We start from the raw sequence: 18,527 nt of genomic DNA, 5'->3' as shown, positions 1-18,527 counted from the left end.
AATATCTCTCTTCAATTGTGGTGCCCAGAATTGGACACAATATTCCAGGTGTGGTCTAACCAAAGCAGAATAGAGGGGTAGCATGACTTCCCTAGATCTAGACACTATGCTCCTAGGTAGGGTGCTTTTGCCTATAGAAAAGAGAACGTTAGCCCATAGAAACTGAAGCTATGTATACTCTCTTGGCACTTGAACTGTTACAATACTTAGGCAGGTTATTGCTCGAAAATGTGCACTAATACAGGAATACAATTCTGTATTGATAGTTATACTGAAAGCAGAAATATTTATTTCTGCCAGGTTCTACTGGAATCCCCCTTCACCTCAACAGATTCTCATGTACAAAAGATCTAGTGTGTTTAGATGCTGGGGAAGTCCTAGGCTTCAAATCTCATCTTATCCCTGCAATAGTAAAACATTATTCTGTCAATATATGCCTCCAGCACTGTAGTTTTTAAAAGGCATGATAACTATAGTAACCTGAAAATGATATGCATATGAAGTTTTGGGAGCAAGATGGGAGGGACCATAGACTGCTAATGAGGTTTTCTTAGTCCAGGGATCTAGAAACTGGATCTTCAAATGTTGTCTTGATTATAACTCGTACCTCGTAATGGCTGATTTGGCCGGGGTGGTCCATGCCTTGGTCACCTCTAGATTGGACTACTGTAATGTGCTCTACGTGGGGCTGCCCTTGAAAACGGCTCGGAAATTCAAACTGGCCCAACAGTCGGCGGCCAGGTTGTTAACTGGCGCTCCTTACAGAGAGAGGTTAACCCTCCTGTTTAAGGAGCTCCATTGGTTGCCGTTCATCTTCCGGTTCCAATTCAAGGTGCAGGTGCTCACCTACAAAGTCCTAAACGGTTTAGGACCCGCCTACCTTTGCGGGTCCTATCTCCATATATGAATCCACATGTTCCCGCATCTCCATATATGAACCCACATGTTCCCTTCAGTCATCTGGAGAGGCCCTGCTCACAATCCCACCTGCATCGCAAGCGCATTTGGTGGGGACGAGGGACAGGGCCTTCTCTGTGGTGGCCCCCCGACTCTGGAACTCTCTCCCCAAGGACATCAGACAAGCGCCAACGTTGGCAGTCTTTAGGAAGAGCCTGAAGACCTGGCTGTTCCAGTGTGCCTTTCCAGATTAGGAAACTCCTGGCATCATGTCCCAAATGCACTTCGTTAGAGATTTAGGATTGTCTGCACATTGCACCTACCTCCAAAAAACCTCTACATATCACCTGTCAAGTCCAGCACTTTTTAAAATTTTGTCCATTACATTGGGCCCGGCCTTTAGGTTTTAAATGCGTAATGGTGTCATTGTTTATAGTGTTTTATTGTTTTGCTTGATGTTTATTATTTGCTTATGAGTTTTACTGTTGTATTTTTATGCTGTTGTTTGTTGGCAGCCTTGGCCTTTGTAAGCCGCATCGAGTCCTTTGGGAGATTTTGCGGGGTATAAATAAAGTTAATAATAATTAATAATAAATAACTCCCAGCAGTCATAGCCAACGTGGTGAGTAGTTATTGGAGATGTAGTCCCAACTAGATCTGTTGAGCACTGCTTGGTCCTTCCCAGTTTAGTGGCTGTCTTATGTCTTTCACAACTGGCTGTGCGTACCTGAGCATGCAGTAGTGTCTGTTTATTCAACCTGGCTCACTATAGACTAAAATGTGTCTTCAGGAGCTAATGTGAAAGGACACTCGATGGTTAGATTGAAAAGCAGTTGAAGATATTGTTAGTGGTTAGAAAAGTTTGGCCTTGGGTTCAGGGAATTTCAGTCATGATTGCTCCATGCTAATTGACTCAGCAGAGCTGTTTGTCCTAGGTATTCTGAGCACGAGTGCGTTCTGAGTCATTTGCTTCAAACATTTGATAACAGCATGCCCATGCCTTATCTGTTCAGCACAATCTGATCCCCATGCACCGCCACCCCAACCCCTTTAGCATGCATAGCAGGCAGACATGGTTGAGGGCAGGTATCTGTGAAGGGCAGTTGCTTGGACAAAGTACAATGCTTTTGGAGTCTATTGCAAAACAAGAGGGAATTTTCTTTCTCCAAATGGTCTTTCAACTAGTGTTGACTTTGATAGTGGTATCTTCTTTTGATAGGATACTATTGAAATCCCAAATAAGGATAAATGACCTCTCATAGCCATGAGACCTTCAGAGATTGAAAATGCAGCTCTCCTCAGCCTCCAGATAACTTGAACCACAGCTCCTATTATCCCCAAGCAATGTACTCTTCACATCAACAGGACAATGTGTGTCCAGAATTTTCTTGTTTCCATGAATCGATAATTAACTTTTTATGCCTAAGAGTAAAATGCAGTTTTTAAAGAGTTGTTGTTGTCGAAGGCTTTCATGGCCGGAATCACTGGGCTGCTGTGAGTTTTCCGGGCTGTATGACCATGTTCCAGAAGCATTCTCTCCTGATGTTTCACCCACATCTATGGCAGGCATCCTCAGAGGTTGTGAGGTTTGTTGGAAACTAGGCAAGTGAGGTTTATATATCTGTGGAAGGTCCAGGGTGGAAGAAAGAACTCTTGTCTGCTAGAGGCAGATGTGAATGTTGCAATTGGCCACCTTGATTAGCATTTAATGGCTTTCAGTTTCAAGGCCTGGCTGTTTGCTGCCTGGGGGAATCCTTTGTTGGGATGTGTTAGCTGGCCCTTCTTTATTTTTATCTGGAATTCCCCTGTTTTTTTAGTGTTATTTACTGTTCTGATTTTAGAGTTTTTTAATACTGGTAGCCGGATTTTGTTCATTTTCATGGTTTGTGGAATGTCCAGGAAGAAAGAACTCTTGTCCCAACAAAGGATTACCCCCAGGCAGCAATCAGCCAGGCTTTGAAGCTCCAAGCCCATTAGATGCTAATCAAGGTAGCCAACTGCGACACTCACACTTGCCTCAAGCAGACAAGAGTTATTTCTCCCACCTTGTACATTATTCCACAGATATATAAACCTCGCTTGCCTAGTTTCCAACAGACTTCACAACCTCTGAGGATGCCTGCCATAGTTGTGGGTGAAACGTCAGGAGAGAATGCTTCTGGAACATAGCCAGACAGCCCGGAATACTCACAGCAAGCCAGTTACATTTGTTGCCTTTTTCGCTGGATGTGTGAATCACCTCTAATTCGTTAATCCCCAAATTGTATGCTAGAACAATAGAATAACTGAAAATATACTTTGGAAATGGGTGTTTGAAGCCAGTATTTAGTAGTCTACCCTTTAGTTGCAGAAAAATGGTATGCGTTCTGTGTTTTGGAAGTCTGAGAAATATTGTCCTAATCATTAATAACACCAGTGTTATTCAGTTGTATATGGCAAATGCACTGTCTCTTAGTTGAATACTTCTAAGTCTCATTTGTGAGTTGGGATGGTGAAGTTATGCTTTTAAAACTGGAAAATGTCTGCATCTTTAAGGTCTATGGAAAAGAAGTAAAAGTGACTTTCAAAATTGAGTGTATATTTGATGGCATAGCTTTTTAGTGGTGTCCACTCGGTCTTTCAGCCTCAGTCATTTCATTTACAGTACAGAAATAAACATACTAGCTTTATAGAGTCATAGAATTGGAAGAGACCTCATGGGCCATCCAGTCCAACCCCCTGTCAAGAAGCAGGAAAATTGCATTCAAAGCACCCCTGACAGATGGCCATCCAGTCTCTGTTTAAAACCTTCCAAAGAAGGAGCCTCTATCACACTCCGGGGCAGAGAGTTCCACTGCTGAACAGTCTCACAGTCAGGAAGTTCTTTCTAATGTTCAGATGGAATCTCCTTTCTTGTAGTTTGAAGCCATTGTTCCGCGTCCTAGTCTCCAGGGCAGCAGAAAACAAGCTTGCTCCCTTCTCCCTATGACTTCATCTATAACAACAAAACATAGACTTGTGTATACCTGAGCAGCTGGATGCAGTGGTGTCAGTTTATTCCAGCATTTTTCTCCTGTATTGTCTTTTTTTTTTTTTACATGTTTGCCTTCTGAAGAAGCCAGTGGAGCTTTGAAATCTTGTATGAAGTATTTAGTGCATTTTGGTTGGCCAATGGGGTGTTGCCTTTTTGTGAATTTGGGTGTATTTTGCTGCATGGGCCACACAGCTATCCTAGAACATGTTAACTTTACAGAGTTGTTGTAAAACTTAATTGAATGGAAAGAGAAGCCATGATAGATCAGACCAGAAAACAGTTTTATCAAGTCCAGCAACTCTGTTAAGGTTTCCCACAGAGCTTGATCAGCTATACCTTGGGAATTTAAAAGCCAGGCTTGAAAGCAAGATGCCTTCTCCCACTGTTTTCCTCTAGGACAGTGGTTTTCAACCTGGGGTCCCCAGATGTTTTTGGCCTTCAACTCCCAGAAATCCTAACAGCTGGTAAACTGGCTGGGATTTCTAGGAATTGTAGACCAAAAACATCTGGGGACCCCAGGTTGAGAAGCACTGCCCTAGGACAAGGTGCTTCTGATCTTATATAACCATTGGGACAGGCAGCAGTTCATGTGATTTTCCTGCTTCTTGGCAGGGGGTTGGACTGGGTGGTCCAAGAAGTCTCTTTCACTGTATGATTCTGTGATTGGTAGCCACCCTCTAAAGCAGTGTTTCTCAACCTTCCTGATGCTGTGACCCCTAAATATAGTTCCTCATATTGTGGTGACCCCCATCATAACATTATTTTCATTGCTACTTCGTAACTGTAATTTTGCTACTGTTATGAACCATAATGTAAATATCTGATATGCAGGATGTATTTACATTCACTGGACCAAAATTGGCACTAATACCCCATACGGCCAAATTTGAATACTGGTGGGGTTGGAGGGGGGGGATTGATTTTGTCATTTGGGAGTTGTCGTTGCTCGGATTTATGGTTCACATACAATCAAAGAGCATTCTGAACTCCACCAATGATGTAATTGAACCAAACTTGGCATACAGGACTCCCATGACCCACAGAAAATACTGGGCTTGGTGGACATTGATCTTGAGTTTTGGAGTTGTAGTTCACCTACATCCAGAGAGCACTGTGGACTCAAACAGTGATGGATCTGGACCAAACTTGGAATGGATACTCAATATATTCATTTGGGAAAAGTAGACCTTGACATTTGGGTGTTGTAGTTGCTGGGATTTATAGTTCCACAGAAATTCAAAGAGCATTCTGAATCCTACCAATGATGGAATTGGTCCAAACTTCCCACACAGAATGCCCATACCACGAAGGGACTCACTGGCGCGATCCTCCCTCCAGCCTCACACACTCTCCCTCACCCATGCATGCACACCACACTGCCATACGCCGAGCATGCCTGCTCTCCCCTCCCCACTTGGAGTCTCAGAAACAGCTCTCCCCTTGACTGAGAGGCCGGCCAATCATAGCAATGGAGAGTTTTTGGGTGGGAGGATTCGCCATTTTCCAAAAAAGAAGAAAAGGACAGGCAGAGAGATCTTCAGCCTTCTCTGCCAATGGGGTTTCCAAGACCACCAGAAATATATTTTTTTCTGATGGTCTTTAGTGACACCTCTGAAACCCCCTCGCGACCCCCCCCCCCCCGGGGTTCCAGCCCCCAGGTTGAGAAACATCACCCTAGTACATGGTGCTTCTGATAGGACAGATAGCAGTTCATTGATAGCCCCATCCTCTAAAGATTTCTGAGCCAATATGTTTCTGGGACAGAATACTTGCAAGAAGTGCCTTATGCATGCTGTAAAAAGTGTTATGTAAATGCTAAATGTTTGACATCATAGGCAAGAAGAACCTTCTGTTCCCATTTTGTAGAACCAGAATACCACTAAACACAAGTTAACTTCTATTTTGATTTCGAGCCTTTCCCACCCCTTCTTGTTTTCCAAAAGTGTTTTTTCAAAACAAAATAAAGGAAGTGAGATAGAGCGAAGGCGAGGAGGATTTTTTGTCATAGTTAAAAGAAAGGCCTGTATTAATCTGAAATTAGTAAACAAACAAAACAAAATACTTTAAACCAAGGGGAAGTCAATGAAAAACCTCTGTTCTTTGCCTGTTTTTGCAAGCTATTCCATTCCTAGCATATTATTTCAAAATTTTGTTTTATGAAATGGTGAAAAAGCATATAGTATTGCAGCTCCTCATCCTCAAAAGTTGTGCCGATCTACTGAAACCCTCTTGCTTTGACTCTGCTGCCCTGCTCAGATCACCAACCCTGTCATAGTTTAGCATTTAATGTGTTTACCTTGCTGATTCTGCACCAGTGAAAACTGCCGCTTGCTGGCCTGTTTGCTGTGTTTTCTTCCTTCCGCGTATGAAGATGTAACGCCGAGAAGCCTTCCTCCTTGCAGTCACTTCCTAAACGTGAATGACGCCTGTGCTAGCCAATGGCAACACACAGGCTCAGCAGGGCTGCAAGCGAGAATAATTAACCCTGTTTTGTACCCACAGAGAGACAGGAGGAGAAAGAAGTTGTTTTTCTTTCATCTGGACTTTGCCACTTCTGGAAATCTGGAAACTTTGGGGATGTATTGCATCAGCTAAGCCAATTTGGTAATCTCTGCTGGGTCCTGTATAAAGATTATATATGTTAAAATCATATCTTTAAAAACAGCCTCAGAAGAGTAATTCATTAGGTTATCTTCTCGGATTTTTGAGTCATGCAGGGATTTGAAAATGTTGCATATTTGACTAGAGAGTTCCCATGGACTCAAGGTCTGTTATTGACATATAGCAAATAGCTTATGCATTGCAAGTTAACTTTGTGAACCTTCAGAATTTGCCAGACTCTATTTATCCATTCTGTATGTTCTGTGTCTGTATGTTGAAGGTTTAAAGCGGGTTCTCAAACTAAGGCCCAGGGGCCGGATGCGGCCCTCCAAGGTCATTTACCTGGCCCTCGCTCAGGGTCAACCTATTTATTTATTTATTTATTTGCTTTATTTCTATACCGCGTTTTTCAGCCTAATTAGGCGACTCAATGCGGTTTACACAATGCAGGTTATCACAACAATAAACAGTTAAAACACATCATACACAATAGCAAAATCCACAATTATTATCAATTCATGACGCCTTGAGCAAAATCCATTCTCATAATCCTTGTGCCATTCCTATGTTCAATTTTACCGTCTTCCTATGTTCAATTGCACTGTTTAGCCAAACGCTTGCTCGTAGAGCCAGGTCTTAACCTTCTTCCGAAACGCCAGCAGCGAAGGAGCCTGTCTGATGTCTGAAATGATTTGAAAGTACACAATAGCAACAACAACCCTATCTCACACTTCCCATTGAAATACTAATAAGTTTATATTTGTTTAAATTGTTCTTCATTTTAATTATTGTATTGTTTTTAAGTGTTTTTTCCCCACTACAGATATGTGCAGTGTGCATAGGAATTCATTCATGTTTTTTTCAAATTATAATCCGACCCTCCAACAATTTGAGGGACTGTGACCTGGCCCTCTCTTTAAAAAGTTTGAGGATCCCTGGTTTAAAGTCTGGACAGACTCTTTCACCCTGATTTTGGTGGACCACCTTTATTGCATTGTGTACTCATCTTTTACAGGTGGGCTTGGGGAGAGGCAGGCCATTGACCTCCACTTTCAGTAGCTCCAAACCTTTTTGAACGTACTGTAAGCATTTGACTTTGCAGCAGTGGGATGGAGGACACTGCTATCTGAGATCCAGCAAAACTGCAGAATGTATTTATTTACAATTATTTTCAGTTCCTTCTTAATAAAAATGGGAGAGCCTGCTTTTGAAGGCTATTATTTGGGGGGGAAAGAAAGTGAAAGTGTGCATTTGGAAGCTCATATGGTAGGTAGAGCTTAGAACACTGAGCAACTTCTCATGCTTGCAATGCAGTGACAATATAACTTGCAGGGAGATGGATATGTCTGCTGTTTCAAGCTCCCTTTTGCAAGAGTGGAGAAAAATAACTGTTGGAGCTTGGGAGAAATAGCAGCTTTAGATCACAGCACCAGAATTCAGCCCGCACTATGATCAGTGGCCTTGCTAGCATTCGGGGAGTTGTTCAGGCTGTCAGGCTCTGACAATAATAGCCATACTGGGTAAGTGCTAAAACTATTTAATGCGCTCGCTTGCCTGTGTCTTTTCACCCTTGGCACAATAGGTGGATTGCTAGCTGTCTATTTCAACTCCTTAGTTGTCTTTCCTGGTAGTTCATTGGCAGAATATTTTTTTCTTAAATTTCTGCTCTTCTTTCTATTACTTCTTGTTCCTGTCACTATGTTGTATATGGAGCCAAAACTAGTGCAAGCCATTCAAACATTCATGGGGAAAAGCAGGTTGATGCTTTTGGGCACCTGCCGGCTGCCTCACATGGTGCCACACTTGGCTTTTCGTAACCACAAGGATTCTTCGAGCTGAAGTCATAGAATCATAGAATCAAAAAGTTGGAAGAGACCTCATGGGCCATCCAGTCCAACCCCATTCTGCCAAGAAGCAGTAATATTGCATTCAAATAACCCCTGACAGATGGCCATCCAGCCTCTGTTTAAAAGCTTCCAAAGAAGGAGCCTCCACCACACTCCGGGGCAGAGAGTTCCACTGCTGAACGACTCTCACAGTCAGGAAGTTCTTCCTCATGTTCAGATGGAATCTCCTCTCTTGTAGTTTGAAGCCATTGTTCCATTGCGTCCTAGACTCCAAGGAAGCAGAAAACAAGCTTGCTCCCTCCTCCCTGTGGCATCCTCTCACATATTTATACATAGCTATCATATCTCCTCTCAGCCTTCTCTTCTTCAGGCTAAACATGCCCAGCTCCTTAAGCCGCTCCTCATAGGGCTTGTTCTCCAGAACTTTTATCATTTTAGTCGCCCTCCTCTGGACACATTCCAGCTTGTCAATATCTCTCTTGGATTGTGGTGCCCAGAATTGGACACAATATTCCAGGTGTGGTCTAACCAAAGCGGAATAGAGGGGTAGCATTACTTCCCTGGATCTAGACACTATGCTCCTATTGATGCAGGCCAAAATCCCATTGGCTTTTTTTGCTGCCACATCACATTGTTGGCTCATGTTTAACTTGTCCACGAGGACTCCAAGATCTTTTTCACACGTACTGCTCTCAAGCCAGGCATTGCCCCCCATTTTGTATCTTTGCATTTTGTTTTTCCAGCCAAAGTGGAGTGTCTTGCATTTGTCACTGTTGAACTTCATTTTGTTAGTTTTGGCCCATCATCTCTCTAATCTGTCAAGATCGTTTTGAATTCTGCTCCTGAATTCAAAAGTATCTTTACTGTCCCCAAAAGTATCTTTACTGTGCTCATTTTAAATCTATTATATTTTTTCGGGTTGATGGTCTGGGAAGCATTTTGACATATAAAGGACATTTCGCAAGATGAGATGCATAATGCTATGTAGGCAGCTGGTGAGCAGAATGAAGAAGTTTTAGATGCTTATTCGTAGACATAAGAATGTGCCTTGGCAGATTTTGAGTATGTTTCCCAAGCAGGCTGAGGCAGTCATTGCCACAGAAATGAGAATGCTTGGCGTTCATAGCTCCAGCAGAAGGGACCACACACGTGAGTTGACATGTTGATTAAAAAGCTGGCATCCTCTTTAAGAGCACGAGGGAGAGATCGGGATGACCAAACAGATTTATGGGTGTTCGTAGCAGTGCCAGCTTACATTTGCCAGAACCGGGCTTCCAAAGCACATTAAGTGCTAAGTGGACTAGCCTGCTGTCTACCAGACCACCTCTGAAGTTATCGAACTTTGCTTTATGAGGATCTATTTTGCTCTGTTTATGCTCAGCCTCTCATGCTGAGATTGCAGACCTGACCTGATATGCCAGGGTACTGCTTGAGTGGTGCGCATCTGCACATAGCTCCTTAACTGCTGCCTTCATGTGAGCAGCCAAACAAGCCAAGATGCAACCTCAAGCACAGCTTCTTGTTATGTCTGAACTGACAAGTACGACTGAGTGGTGAGTCCTGCCTTCTTTTAAGGAAGAAGGAATCAGGAAAAAATTGGATTCTTGGCTGTTCATCCATGCCCTATTTTGTTAAGACGGCATTCCAACTATGTAGGGACAGAATGAGAGTGATGAGTTTTGGAGACATGCAGAGCAGCCATTGAGGGGGACAGGTCTGAGTTTTGGAGCTGCCAAATGGGAATCTTGGGGCTTTTGATGGATTTTGTGAATTGTTGTACTTTTTTTGGGCTATATGGCCACATTCTTTCCTGATGTTTTGCCTGCATCCATAGCAAGCATCCCCAGAGGTAGTGAGGTCTGTTGAAACTAGGAAAAAGGGTTTATATATCTGTGGAATGACCAGGGTGGGACAAAGGACTCTTGTCTGCTAGAGCTAGGTGTGAATGTTTCAACTCACCACCTTGATTAGCATTTGATGGCCTGGCAGTGCCTGGGGGAATCTTTTGTTGAGAGGTGATTAGATTTTGTGAATGACGGAAGCATCCCTACATGGGCACAAGAAAGTCTTATCTGTCTAGAGTTTACTTTTCCATTAGAGGAAATGAAACGTTGTCCTCTTGGAACTCATCTGGGCAGTGTGGAGGGCCTGTATCAAGTAACTACTTCATCACATTAGAGAATGAATCCACTTTAAATCTAGTTTCTGCCTCTTAAAGTCTCCCTAAACTACAAACCCCAGAATTCTGCAGGAGGCAGCAACCAGACTTAAAGTGGATTCATTCTCTAGTGTGATGAGGTCCTAGACCAGAATTGAAGCTTACTTACTTACTTAGGTGATCCCTCGTTTTCCGAGGAGGATTGTCTTCCAGTATTCTTGTGGGTCCGTATGTGGCTGTGGAGCCCTATTCTTGCTCTGCATCTTCATCCGCAGTAAGGGCATTGGTTTCCAGGTGGTAGGCGGTCTCGGTCGGGGTTGGCTTGACACGCCTTCCTCTTGGCACGCTTTCCCCTTTCGCCCTCCATTCGTGCCTCTTCAAATTCTGCAGCACTGCTGGTCACAGCTGACCTCCAGCTGGAGCGGTCAAGGGCCAGGGCTTCCCAGTTCTCAGTGTTTATGCCAGAGTTTTTAAGGCTGGCTTTGAGCCCATCTTTAAATCTCTTTTCCTGCCCACCAGCATTCTATTTTCCATTCTTGAGTTCGGAGTAGAGCAACTGCTTTGGGAGACGGTGGTCGGGTATCCGGACTATGTGGCCGGTCCAGCGGAGTTGATGGCAGGGGACCATTGCTTCAATGCTGGTGGTCTTTGCTTCTTCCAGCACGCTGACGTTTGTCTGCCTGTCTTCCCAAGAGATTTGCAGGATTTTCCAGAGGCAGTGCTGATGGAATCGTTCCAGGAGCTGCATGTGACGTCTGTAGAGAGTCCACATCTCACAGGCATATAGCAGGATTGGGAGGACAATAGCTCTATAAACAAGCACCTTGGTATCCCTACGGATGTCCCAGTCCTCAAACACTCTGCTTCATTCGGAAAAATGCTGCGCTTGCAGAGCTCAGGCGGTGTTGTATTTCGGTGTCGATGCTGACTTTATGGAGAGGTGGCTGCCAAGGTAGCGGAAATGATCAACATTTTCTAATGTTACACCATTCAGCTGTATCACTGGCATTGGAGAGGGGTTGGCTGGTGTCTGCTGGAACAGCACCTTGGTTTTTTCAATGTTCAATGACAGGCCGAGCTTCTCTTATGCTTCTGCAAAGGTGTTTAGAGTGGCTTGTAGATCTTTTTCTGAATGCGCACAGACGACGTTGTCATCAGCATACTGGAGTTCTATAAGAGATGTTGTTGTAACCTTGGTTTTGGCTTGCCATCTGTCCGATAGATGATTTCCACTCCGGTGGGAAGCTTCCCATCAACAAGGTGAAGTATCATAGCGATGAAGAATTGAAGCACGAGGCATACAACACAGCAGGTGGGAGAAAGTGGAAATACGTTTAAAAAAAAAAAGAATGGGGTGGGCAAGCTGCATAGACGAAAGCAAGGGATTCCATCAGTTTTTGCAATTGTGCACCTTCCACCTCAGAGCGTGCTCAGTCAGCCTTTCCATCTGTGGGTGGGTGGGGAAGGTTAGCGCTTTGAAGATTTCCTGGTCCAGGATCAAAAGGCCTTTTGTGTCTGGGATGTGGCCAGTGTTTTCCCTCTGCTCCGGGCTTGGTTTTTATTTTATTTGTTTGACTTCCCTTTTTCTGCTACAGCTCTGCCAAGAACAGGGAGACTCCAAAGTACCCCCTCTCCTTGTAGGGATTGGGCTGAAAGGGAAAAGGAGAGAGAGGAAAGTGGGGAGGGGGGAGAAGACCGAGGAGGAGGAGGAGGAGGAGGAGGAAGTGTTTCTGGTTCTGTGGGAATGTGAGCTTTCTCCAGCTCTGTAAACAGCTAGTGACTCATTACATAGCTATGGCACTGGAGGGATGCATAGCCCAAGGCATGCTCTGTCTCTGAGTGTGTGTGTGTGTGTGTACACACATACAAGGGGGAACTGCAACCTGCTTCCTTCATGCCACATTCCACACCGCTTCCTTGACTCTTTTCTCACTACAAAAAGAGGTTCCTGGAGGGACAGCCAGCACCGCCCTTCCCCTGTTTTACACTTCTGGTGGCTTCACATTCTGCTGTCGCGGGTCAAGTGGTGCATGGCCGAAGTCCAGTCATGCGGGCAGGAGAGAAGAGCTTGAAAGGCCTGAGCGAGGGCCTCCTTGGAAGGGCTCTGCAAAGCCAAGGTAATGCTGCTGCCATCGTTGCTGCTGCCTCTGGCGTCCGTTCCGGCTTCCTTCGGCTCTCCAGGGCCCTGCCCTGCCTTATCTTTCTTCCCATTATGGGGCTTGCTTGTGATATGAACTCCTGACTTGGCCCTTCCTGCTGCCCCTGAGCTTCCTGCTTTGTGGATCAGCTCCGCCTTGGCAGTCCTGAGGCCTGGGAATCTCTTCTAACATGTCTGCATGGCGCTGCCTGGCTCTCCAGAACTCTTCTCTTTCTTCAGACCTTTCTTTGCCATATTGCCGTTATCACGAAATGGATTCTGTGTTTGGTCACATAGATCTCTAGACGTTTCACTCTCCACTTCATGCATATAGGGAATGGCTGAGCTATTTATTTATATTTATTTATCGTGTCATCCGCAACCAGAACATTGTATTACATTTCTTACAGAACAAAATAAACAGATTAAAAAAAAACACACAAATTTTGCAAACTTGGTAGCTGATTAAATGTCCTTTGACCAGTGTCTGGCCACTTAGAGTGCCTGTGGTGTTGCCGCAAGAAGGTCCTCCATGGTGCATGTGGCAGGGCTCAGGTTGCATTGCAGCAGGTGGTCAGTGGTTTGCTCTTCTCCACACGCGCATGTCGTGGATTCAACTTTGTAGCCCCATTTCTTAAGATTGGCTCTGCATCTCGTGGTGCCAGAGCGCAGTCTGTTTAGCGCCTTCCAAGTCGCCCAGTCTTCTGTGTGCACAAGGGGGAGTCTCACATCTGGTATCACCCACGGATTGAGGTTCTGGGTTTGAGCCTGCCACTTTTGGACTCTCACTTGCTGAGGTGTTCCAGCGAGTGTCTCTGTAGATCTAAGAAAACTATTTCTTGATTTAAGTCGTTGACGTGCTGGCTGATACCCAAACAAGGGATGAGCTGGAGATGTCCTTTCAATATTGGCTGCAACTTCCCGGCAGATGTCAGGTGGTGTAATACCGGCTAAGCAGTGTAATTTCTCCAGTGGTGTAGGGCGCAGACACCCTGTGATAATGCGGCATGTCTCATTAAGAGCCACATCCACTGTTTTAGTGTGGTGAGATGTGTTCCACACTGGGCATGCATACTCAGCAGCAGAGTAGCATAGCGAGATGAAATAAATGAGAGTTCCCCTACTTCCTACATTGGCCTCTTTGCACAGGGTTGTATTTCTGGCTTTGCTTCCATACCTTGGCTGTCTTTGTTCCAGTTCGACTCCCTTCCCTCTGTCCCATTCCTTTGCTCCAGTTTTCATAGAAACCAACAACCGTAGATGAGTACAGCATCAGTGTCAGTTCAGTTGTCACTGTGGAAGTAATTGTCAAAAATGCACACTTTACATGTTAGATGGAAATAGGTAGTGTTCTCACAGTGGTACCCAGAGATGCTGGGAGGAGCCCTTAATTATTCAAAGAGACAGGTGTCAGCCAGACTCTCTGAGGCGAGTTTCTTTCTTCACATCTGGGTGTGGTTGCCTATCAGCAGCATATAGGAAAGTTTATTTATTTACAACATTTATATCCTACCATGCTCATCCAAAGGGGACTCAGCTTGGCTTACATAATTGGCATTATTCTATGCCCAAACAAAAACAACAAGTAAAAACAACATTAAAACAAGATATGTAAACATTAGATTACTGTTGTGCATACATAGAATCATAGAATCAAAGAGTTGGAAGAGACCTCATGGGCCATCCAGTCCACCCCCTGCCAAGAAGCAGGAATATTGCATTCAAAGCACCCCTGACAGATGGCCATCCAGCCTCTGTTTAAAAGCTTCCAAAGAAGGAGCCTCCACCACATTCCGGGGCAGAGAGTTCCACTGCTGAACGGCTCTCACAGTCAGGAAGTTCTTCCTCATGTTCAGATGGAATCTCCTCTCTTGTAGTTTGAAGCCATTGTTCCGCGTCCTAGTCTCCAAAGCCAAAGCCAAATAGTCAACATCCAAAGCCAAATAGTCAAATAATCATATTTATCAATCCAGGGTCAATTCCAACTGTATTGCACAATTAATTATTCCAGGTCAAATGCTTGCTCCCAAAGCCAAGTCTTCATTTGTTTGCAAAATGACAGGAGGGCCAATTAAATCCCACTAGGGAGGGAGTTCCACAGCCAAGGAGCCACTACTGAGAAGATCCTGTCTCTCGTCTCCACCAATCGCGCCTGTGAAGGTGGTAGGACTGAAACCAGGGCCTCCCCAGAAGATCTTAACCTCTGTGATGGTTCATAGAAAGTTCCTTTTTAAAGTCTACATCTCCCACAACCGGATTTTGAGAGTTGTAATCTCAAAGAGTAACATTGCAGTGGTGCAATGGGTTAAACCAGGGGTCCTCAAACCTTTTAAACAGAGGGCCAGGTCACAGTCCCTCAAACTGTTGGAGGGCTGGATTATAATTTGAAAAAAGCATGAATGAATCCCTATACACACTGCACATATCTTATTTGTAGTGCAAAAAAAAACACTTATAAACAATACAATAATTAAAATGAAGAACAATTTTAACAAATATAAACTTATTAGTATTTCAATGGGAAGTGTGGGTCTGCTTTTGGCTGATGAGATAAGATTGTTGTTGTTGTGTGCTTTCAAGTAGTTTCAGACATAGGTTGACCCTGAGCGAGGGCCGGGTAAATGACCTTGGAGGGCCGCATCCGGCTTCCGGGCCTTAGTTTGAGGACCCCTGGGTTAAACCCTTGTGTAGGCAAGACTGCTGACCAAAAGGTCGGTGATTCAAATCCGAGGAGCGGGGTGAGCTCCCATCTGTCAGCTTCAGCTTCCCATGGAGGGACATGAGAGAAGTTTCCCACAGGATGATAAAACATCCAGGCGTCCCCTGGGCAACATCCTTGCAGATAGCCAATTCTCTCACACCAGAAGCGACTTGCAGTTTCTCAAGTCGCTCCTGACACAGAAAAAAAAAACTTATCCAAATCTGGCAGTATTAAGGGAGCAACGTGGGCTCAGCAGATCCTCAGCTGTACTTTCCTTTGTTATCCTCATTATTCTTTTTGCCTGTTGCTTTAAAGAAGAGGCATGGCCATAAGCAAAAGCAGCAGTGTCTCCTTCTGACTTAATAATTTTGTTTTCTGCTCCCAGAGTGCTGAAACTGCATTGATTTCCCCAAGTCAAAGGAGAAGAAGTGCAGGCTGAGCCAGCAAATTCCCCTTCATCCCCCCACCCCACAAAAAATCCCAACAGCGACATGCTTCCTGTATAGACGCGCTCCGACTTCCCTGCTGCCGTCCTTTGCCCCCTTCTCTTCCCTTTCCAAAGGTGCCTTGAAATGAATGAGTTTGTTGACTCCGTTGTCCTCCCAGCGTCTTTGCACAGCAATGACCCCCGGAGCCATTTGCTTTTGGGCTTCTCTTGTTTCCATGGCTACCGTCTCAGGGTTGGCTACTTTCCCAAGGTCACCATGGCAACTATCGGAAGGGAATCATGCTTGGGATGCTTTGGCTGGGTATCTTCTCCCCCTCCCTTTTTTTATGAATGATTAGAATGTGTGACACGATGTAGACATAGATGGAGACAAGAATATGTTTTTCCCCCCTTTTCTTTTTCACGGCTGAGACAAGGAGAAGGAGATGCGCGCCGGGCCAGACGGTCATGACCGTTGCCTCCTCCGTCCAGCGCTGCAGCCGGACCTCAGATCCCATGCTGGTTCGGCGCGACAGATAGCCTTTCAAGGTGGTGCGGCCCAGGCTGGCTGGCTGGCAGGGGGAAAGAAGGCGCTGTGATGTCACAGCTGCATTGCCCTCTTCCTCGGTGGTAGGTGCGCGGCTCTCCACAGCCCCTCCAAGTGCGTTATGTGCGTGATGCAGGTGTGAAGGCTCTCCCCTGATGTCTAGACAGGCAGACTGTCTCTTGTGCTGCTTGGAAGGATGTAGGGTTATTTTTCCCCTAACCAAGACCTGAGGTGAGAGTGAAGGGCAGCTGTCTTCAGCGGAGAGATTTGGGGAGGCATTGCTGTTGTGCCACATCTCCACATTGCTGGGCAGAAGGCTCTGAGTCAACCCTACCAAGTGAGAAAGTGTTTCCTTCCCCTCGTCTTTCTTTGCAACCTGTTCATCCTTTCCCTCCCCGTTTCCCCTTTTCACTGTTTTTGCCATCTTGCATTTTGTCTTGTGTTGGTTGGCCTTCTGTAAAAGGAATTTCTGCTTTTGAGGCACAGGTGGGTTACAGGTGGGTTTCAGGATGCTCAATGTTTGCTCAGTTTCCTCATTGGAGAGTGGGAACCTTTGTCTATGGCACTGAACAAACAATGTGTTGTTTGCCCCTGAGTTTTGTTTGTCAACCTTTTGTATAGGGAGGTGGGGTGAAACAAAGTTGATGCTGGTGTCTGGTGTTTTGCAAAAACCAGCTTCCAGGTGTGCTGGTGTTTAGGTGCATTTCTGCAAGATGTTGTAAACATTTTTGGTATAACAACAAACAAGAACAAAAATAACTAGCTACATTTGCAGAGATTGGGGTAGGAAGGTCGGGGTTTATGTAATGTTCTCGATCAGTGTTTCTCATCCTGAGGGTCGGGACACGAGGGGGTTTCAGAGGTGTCGCCAAAGACCATCGGGAAACACATATTTCTGTCAGAAAGCAAATGCTTTTCATGGTCTTAGGAACCCTTTTGGCAGAGAAGGCTGAAGATCTCTCCGCCTGTTCTTCTCTTCCTTTTGGTGTTGGTGAACTACAACTTTCAGAATTCAAAAACAACCCCCCAACCCCACCAGTATTCAATGTTGGCCATGTAGGTATGTGGCAAGTTTGGTGCAGATTCATTGTGGGCTGGGTGCATAGTCCTTTTTGATTGTAGATGGACTAAATCCCAGCAACTTCAACTCCCAAATGTCAAGGTCTGTTTTCACCAAACTCCACCAGTCTTCACATCCGGGCATATTGAGCATTTGTGCCAAGTTTGGTGCAGATTCATTGTGGGCTGGGTGCATAGTCCTTTCTGATTGTAGATGGACTATAAATCCCAGCAACTTCAACTCCCACATGTCAAGGTCTGTTTTCACCAAACCCCACCAGTGTTCACATCCGGGCATATTGAGCATTTGTGCCAAGTTTGGTGCAGCTTCATTGTGGGCTGGGTGCATAGTCCTTTCTGATTGTAGATGGAATATAAATCCCAGCAACTTCAACTCCCAAATGTCAAGGTCTGTTTTTCCCAAACTCCACCAGTGTTCACATCTGGGTATATTGAGTATTTGTGCCAAGTTTGGTCCAGATCCAACATTGTTTGAGTCCACAGTGCTTTCTGGATGTAGGTGAACTATAACTCCAAAACTCAAGGTCACTGCTCACCAAACTCTATTTTCTGTTGGTCATGGGAGTTCTATATGCCAAATTTAGTTCAGTTCCATCATTGGTGGAGTTAAGAATATTCTTTGATTGTAGATGAACTAAAAATCCCAGCAACTACAACTCCCAAATGACAAAGTCAGTCCCACCCCCCAACTCCACCTGTATTCAAATTTGGGCGTATCGGGTGTTTGTGCCGAATTTGGTCCAGTGAATGAAAATACATCCTGCATATCAGATGTTTACATTACGATTCATAACAGTAGCAAAATTACAGTTATGAAGTAGCAGCGAAAATAATGTTATGGCTGGGGGTCACTACAATATGAGGAACTGTATTAAGGGGCTGCGACATTAGGAAGGCCGAGAAACACTGATCTAGATAAAAGGAATCAAAATTGGATAGTTTCTGTAAAACCAGGGTAGAGATCAGTTGATTGGGAGGATGTAGGGACCAGACTGTCCTCAAGATATTTTATAATCTAGGAATAATAAGTGTGCTATGGTTACTAATAACACTGGGTACAAAGATGGTGCTTTCCAGGACTGTGGTTGCGGTGGTGGGTGCAACTCAATAACTTTGTAT

The 18,527-nt window shown here is 44.8% G+C and overlaps 2 protein-coding genes across 6 annotated transcripts in view; one reads left to right on the top strand and one right to left on the bottom strand.

Annotated features, from left to right (window-relative positions):
- LOC132782142 (lysosomal alpha-glucosidase-like) overlaps positions 1 to 6,347 on the bottom strand; it is a 66,887-nt gene extending 60,540 nt beyond the window's left edge. Inside the window, exon 1 of the mRNA XM_067473023.1 lies at positions 6,207 to 6,347. The gene's annotated coding sequence lies outside the window, so the exon portion shown is untranslated. The remainder of the gene's footprint in view (positions 1 to 6,206) is intronic.
- LOC132782144 (transcription factor MafK) overlaps positions 1 to 18,527 on the top strand; it is a 39,433-nt gene that overhangs the window by 11,768 nt on the left and 9,138 nt on the right. Inside the window, exon 1 of one of the 5 annotated variants that reach the window (XM_060786851.2) lies at positions 12,293 to 12,633. The exons of 1 other annotated variant lie outside the window; for it this stretch is intronic. In XM_060786851.2, coding sequence (XP_060642834.2) covers positions 12,564 to 12,633 — 70 coding nt within the window. In that variant the 5' untranslated portion in view covers positions 12,293 to 12,563. 3 more of the 5 variants (XM_060786855.2, XM_060786854.2, XM_060786853.2) reach the window with 3 other exon arrangements.

Source organism: Anolis sagrei, chromosome X (assembly GCF_037176765.1).
Source record: "Anolis sagrei isolate rAnoSag1 chromosome X, rAnoSag1.mat, whole genome shotgun sequence".
Classification (NCBI taxonomy): Eukaryota; Metazoa; Chordata; class Lepidosauria; order Squamata; family Dactyloidae; genus Anolis; species Anolis sagrei.
The sequence above is the reverse complement of the archived record's forward strand: the minus strand, read 5'-3'. Positions and strand labels throughout refer to the sequence as shown.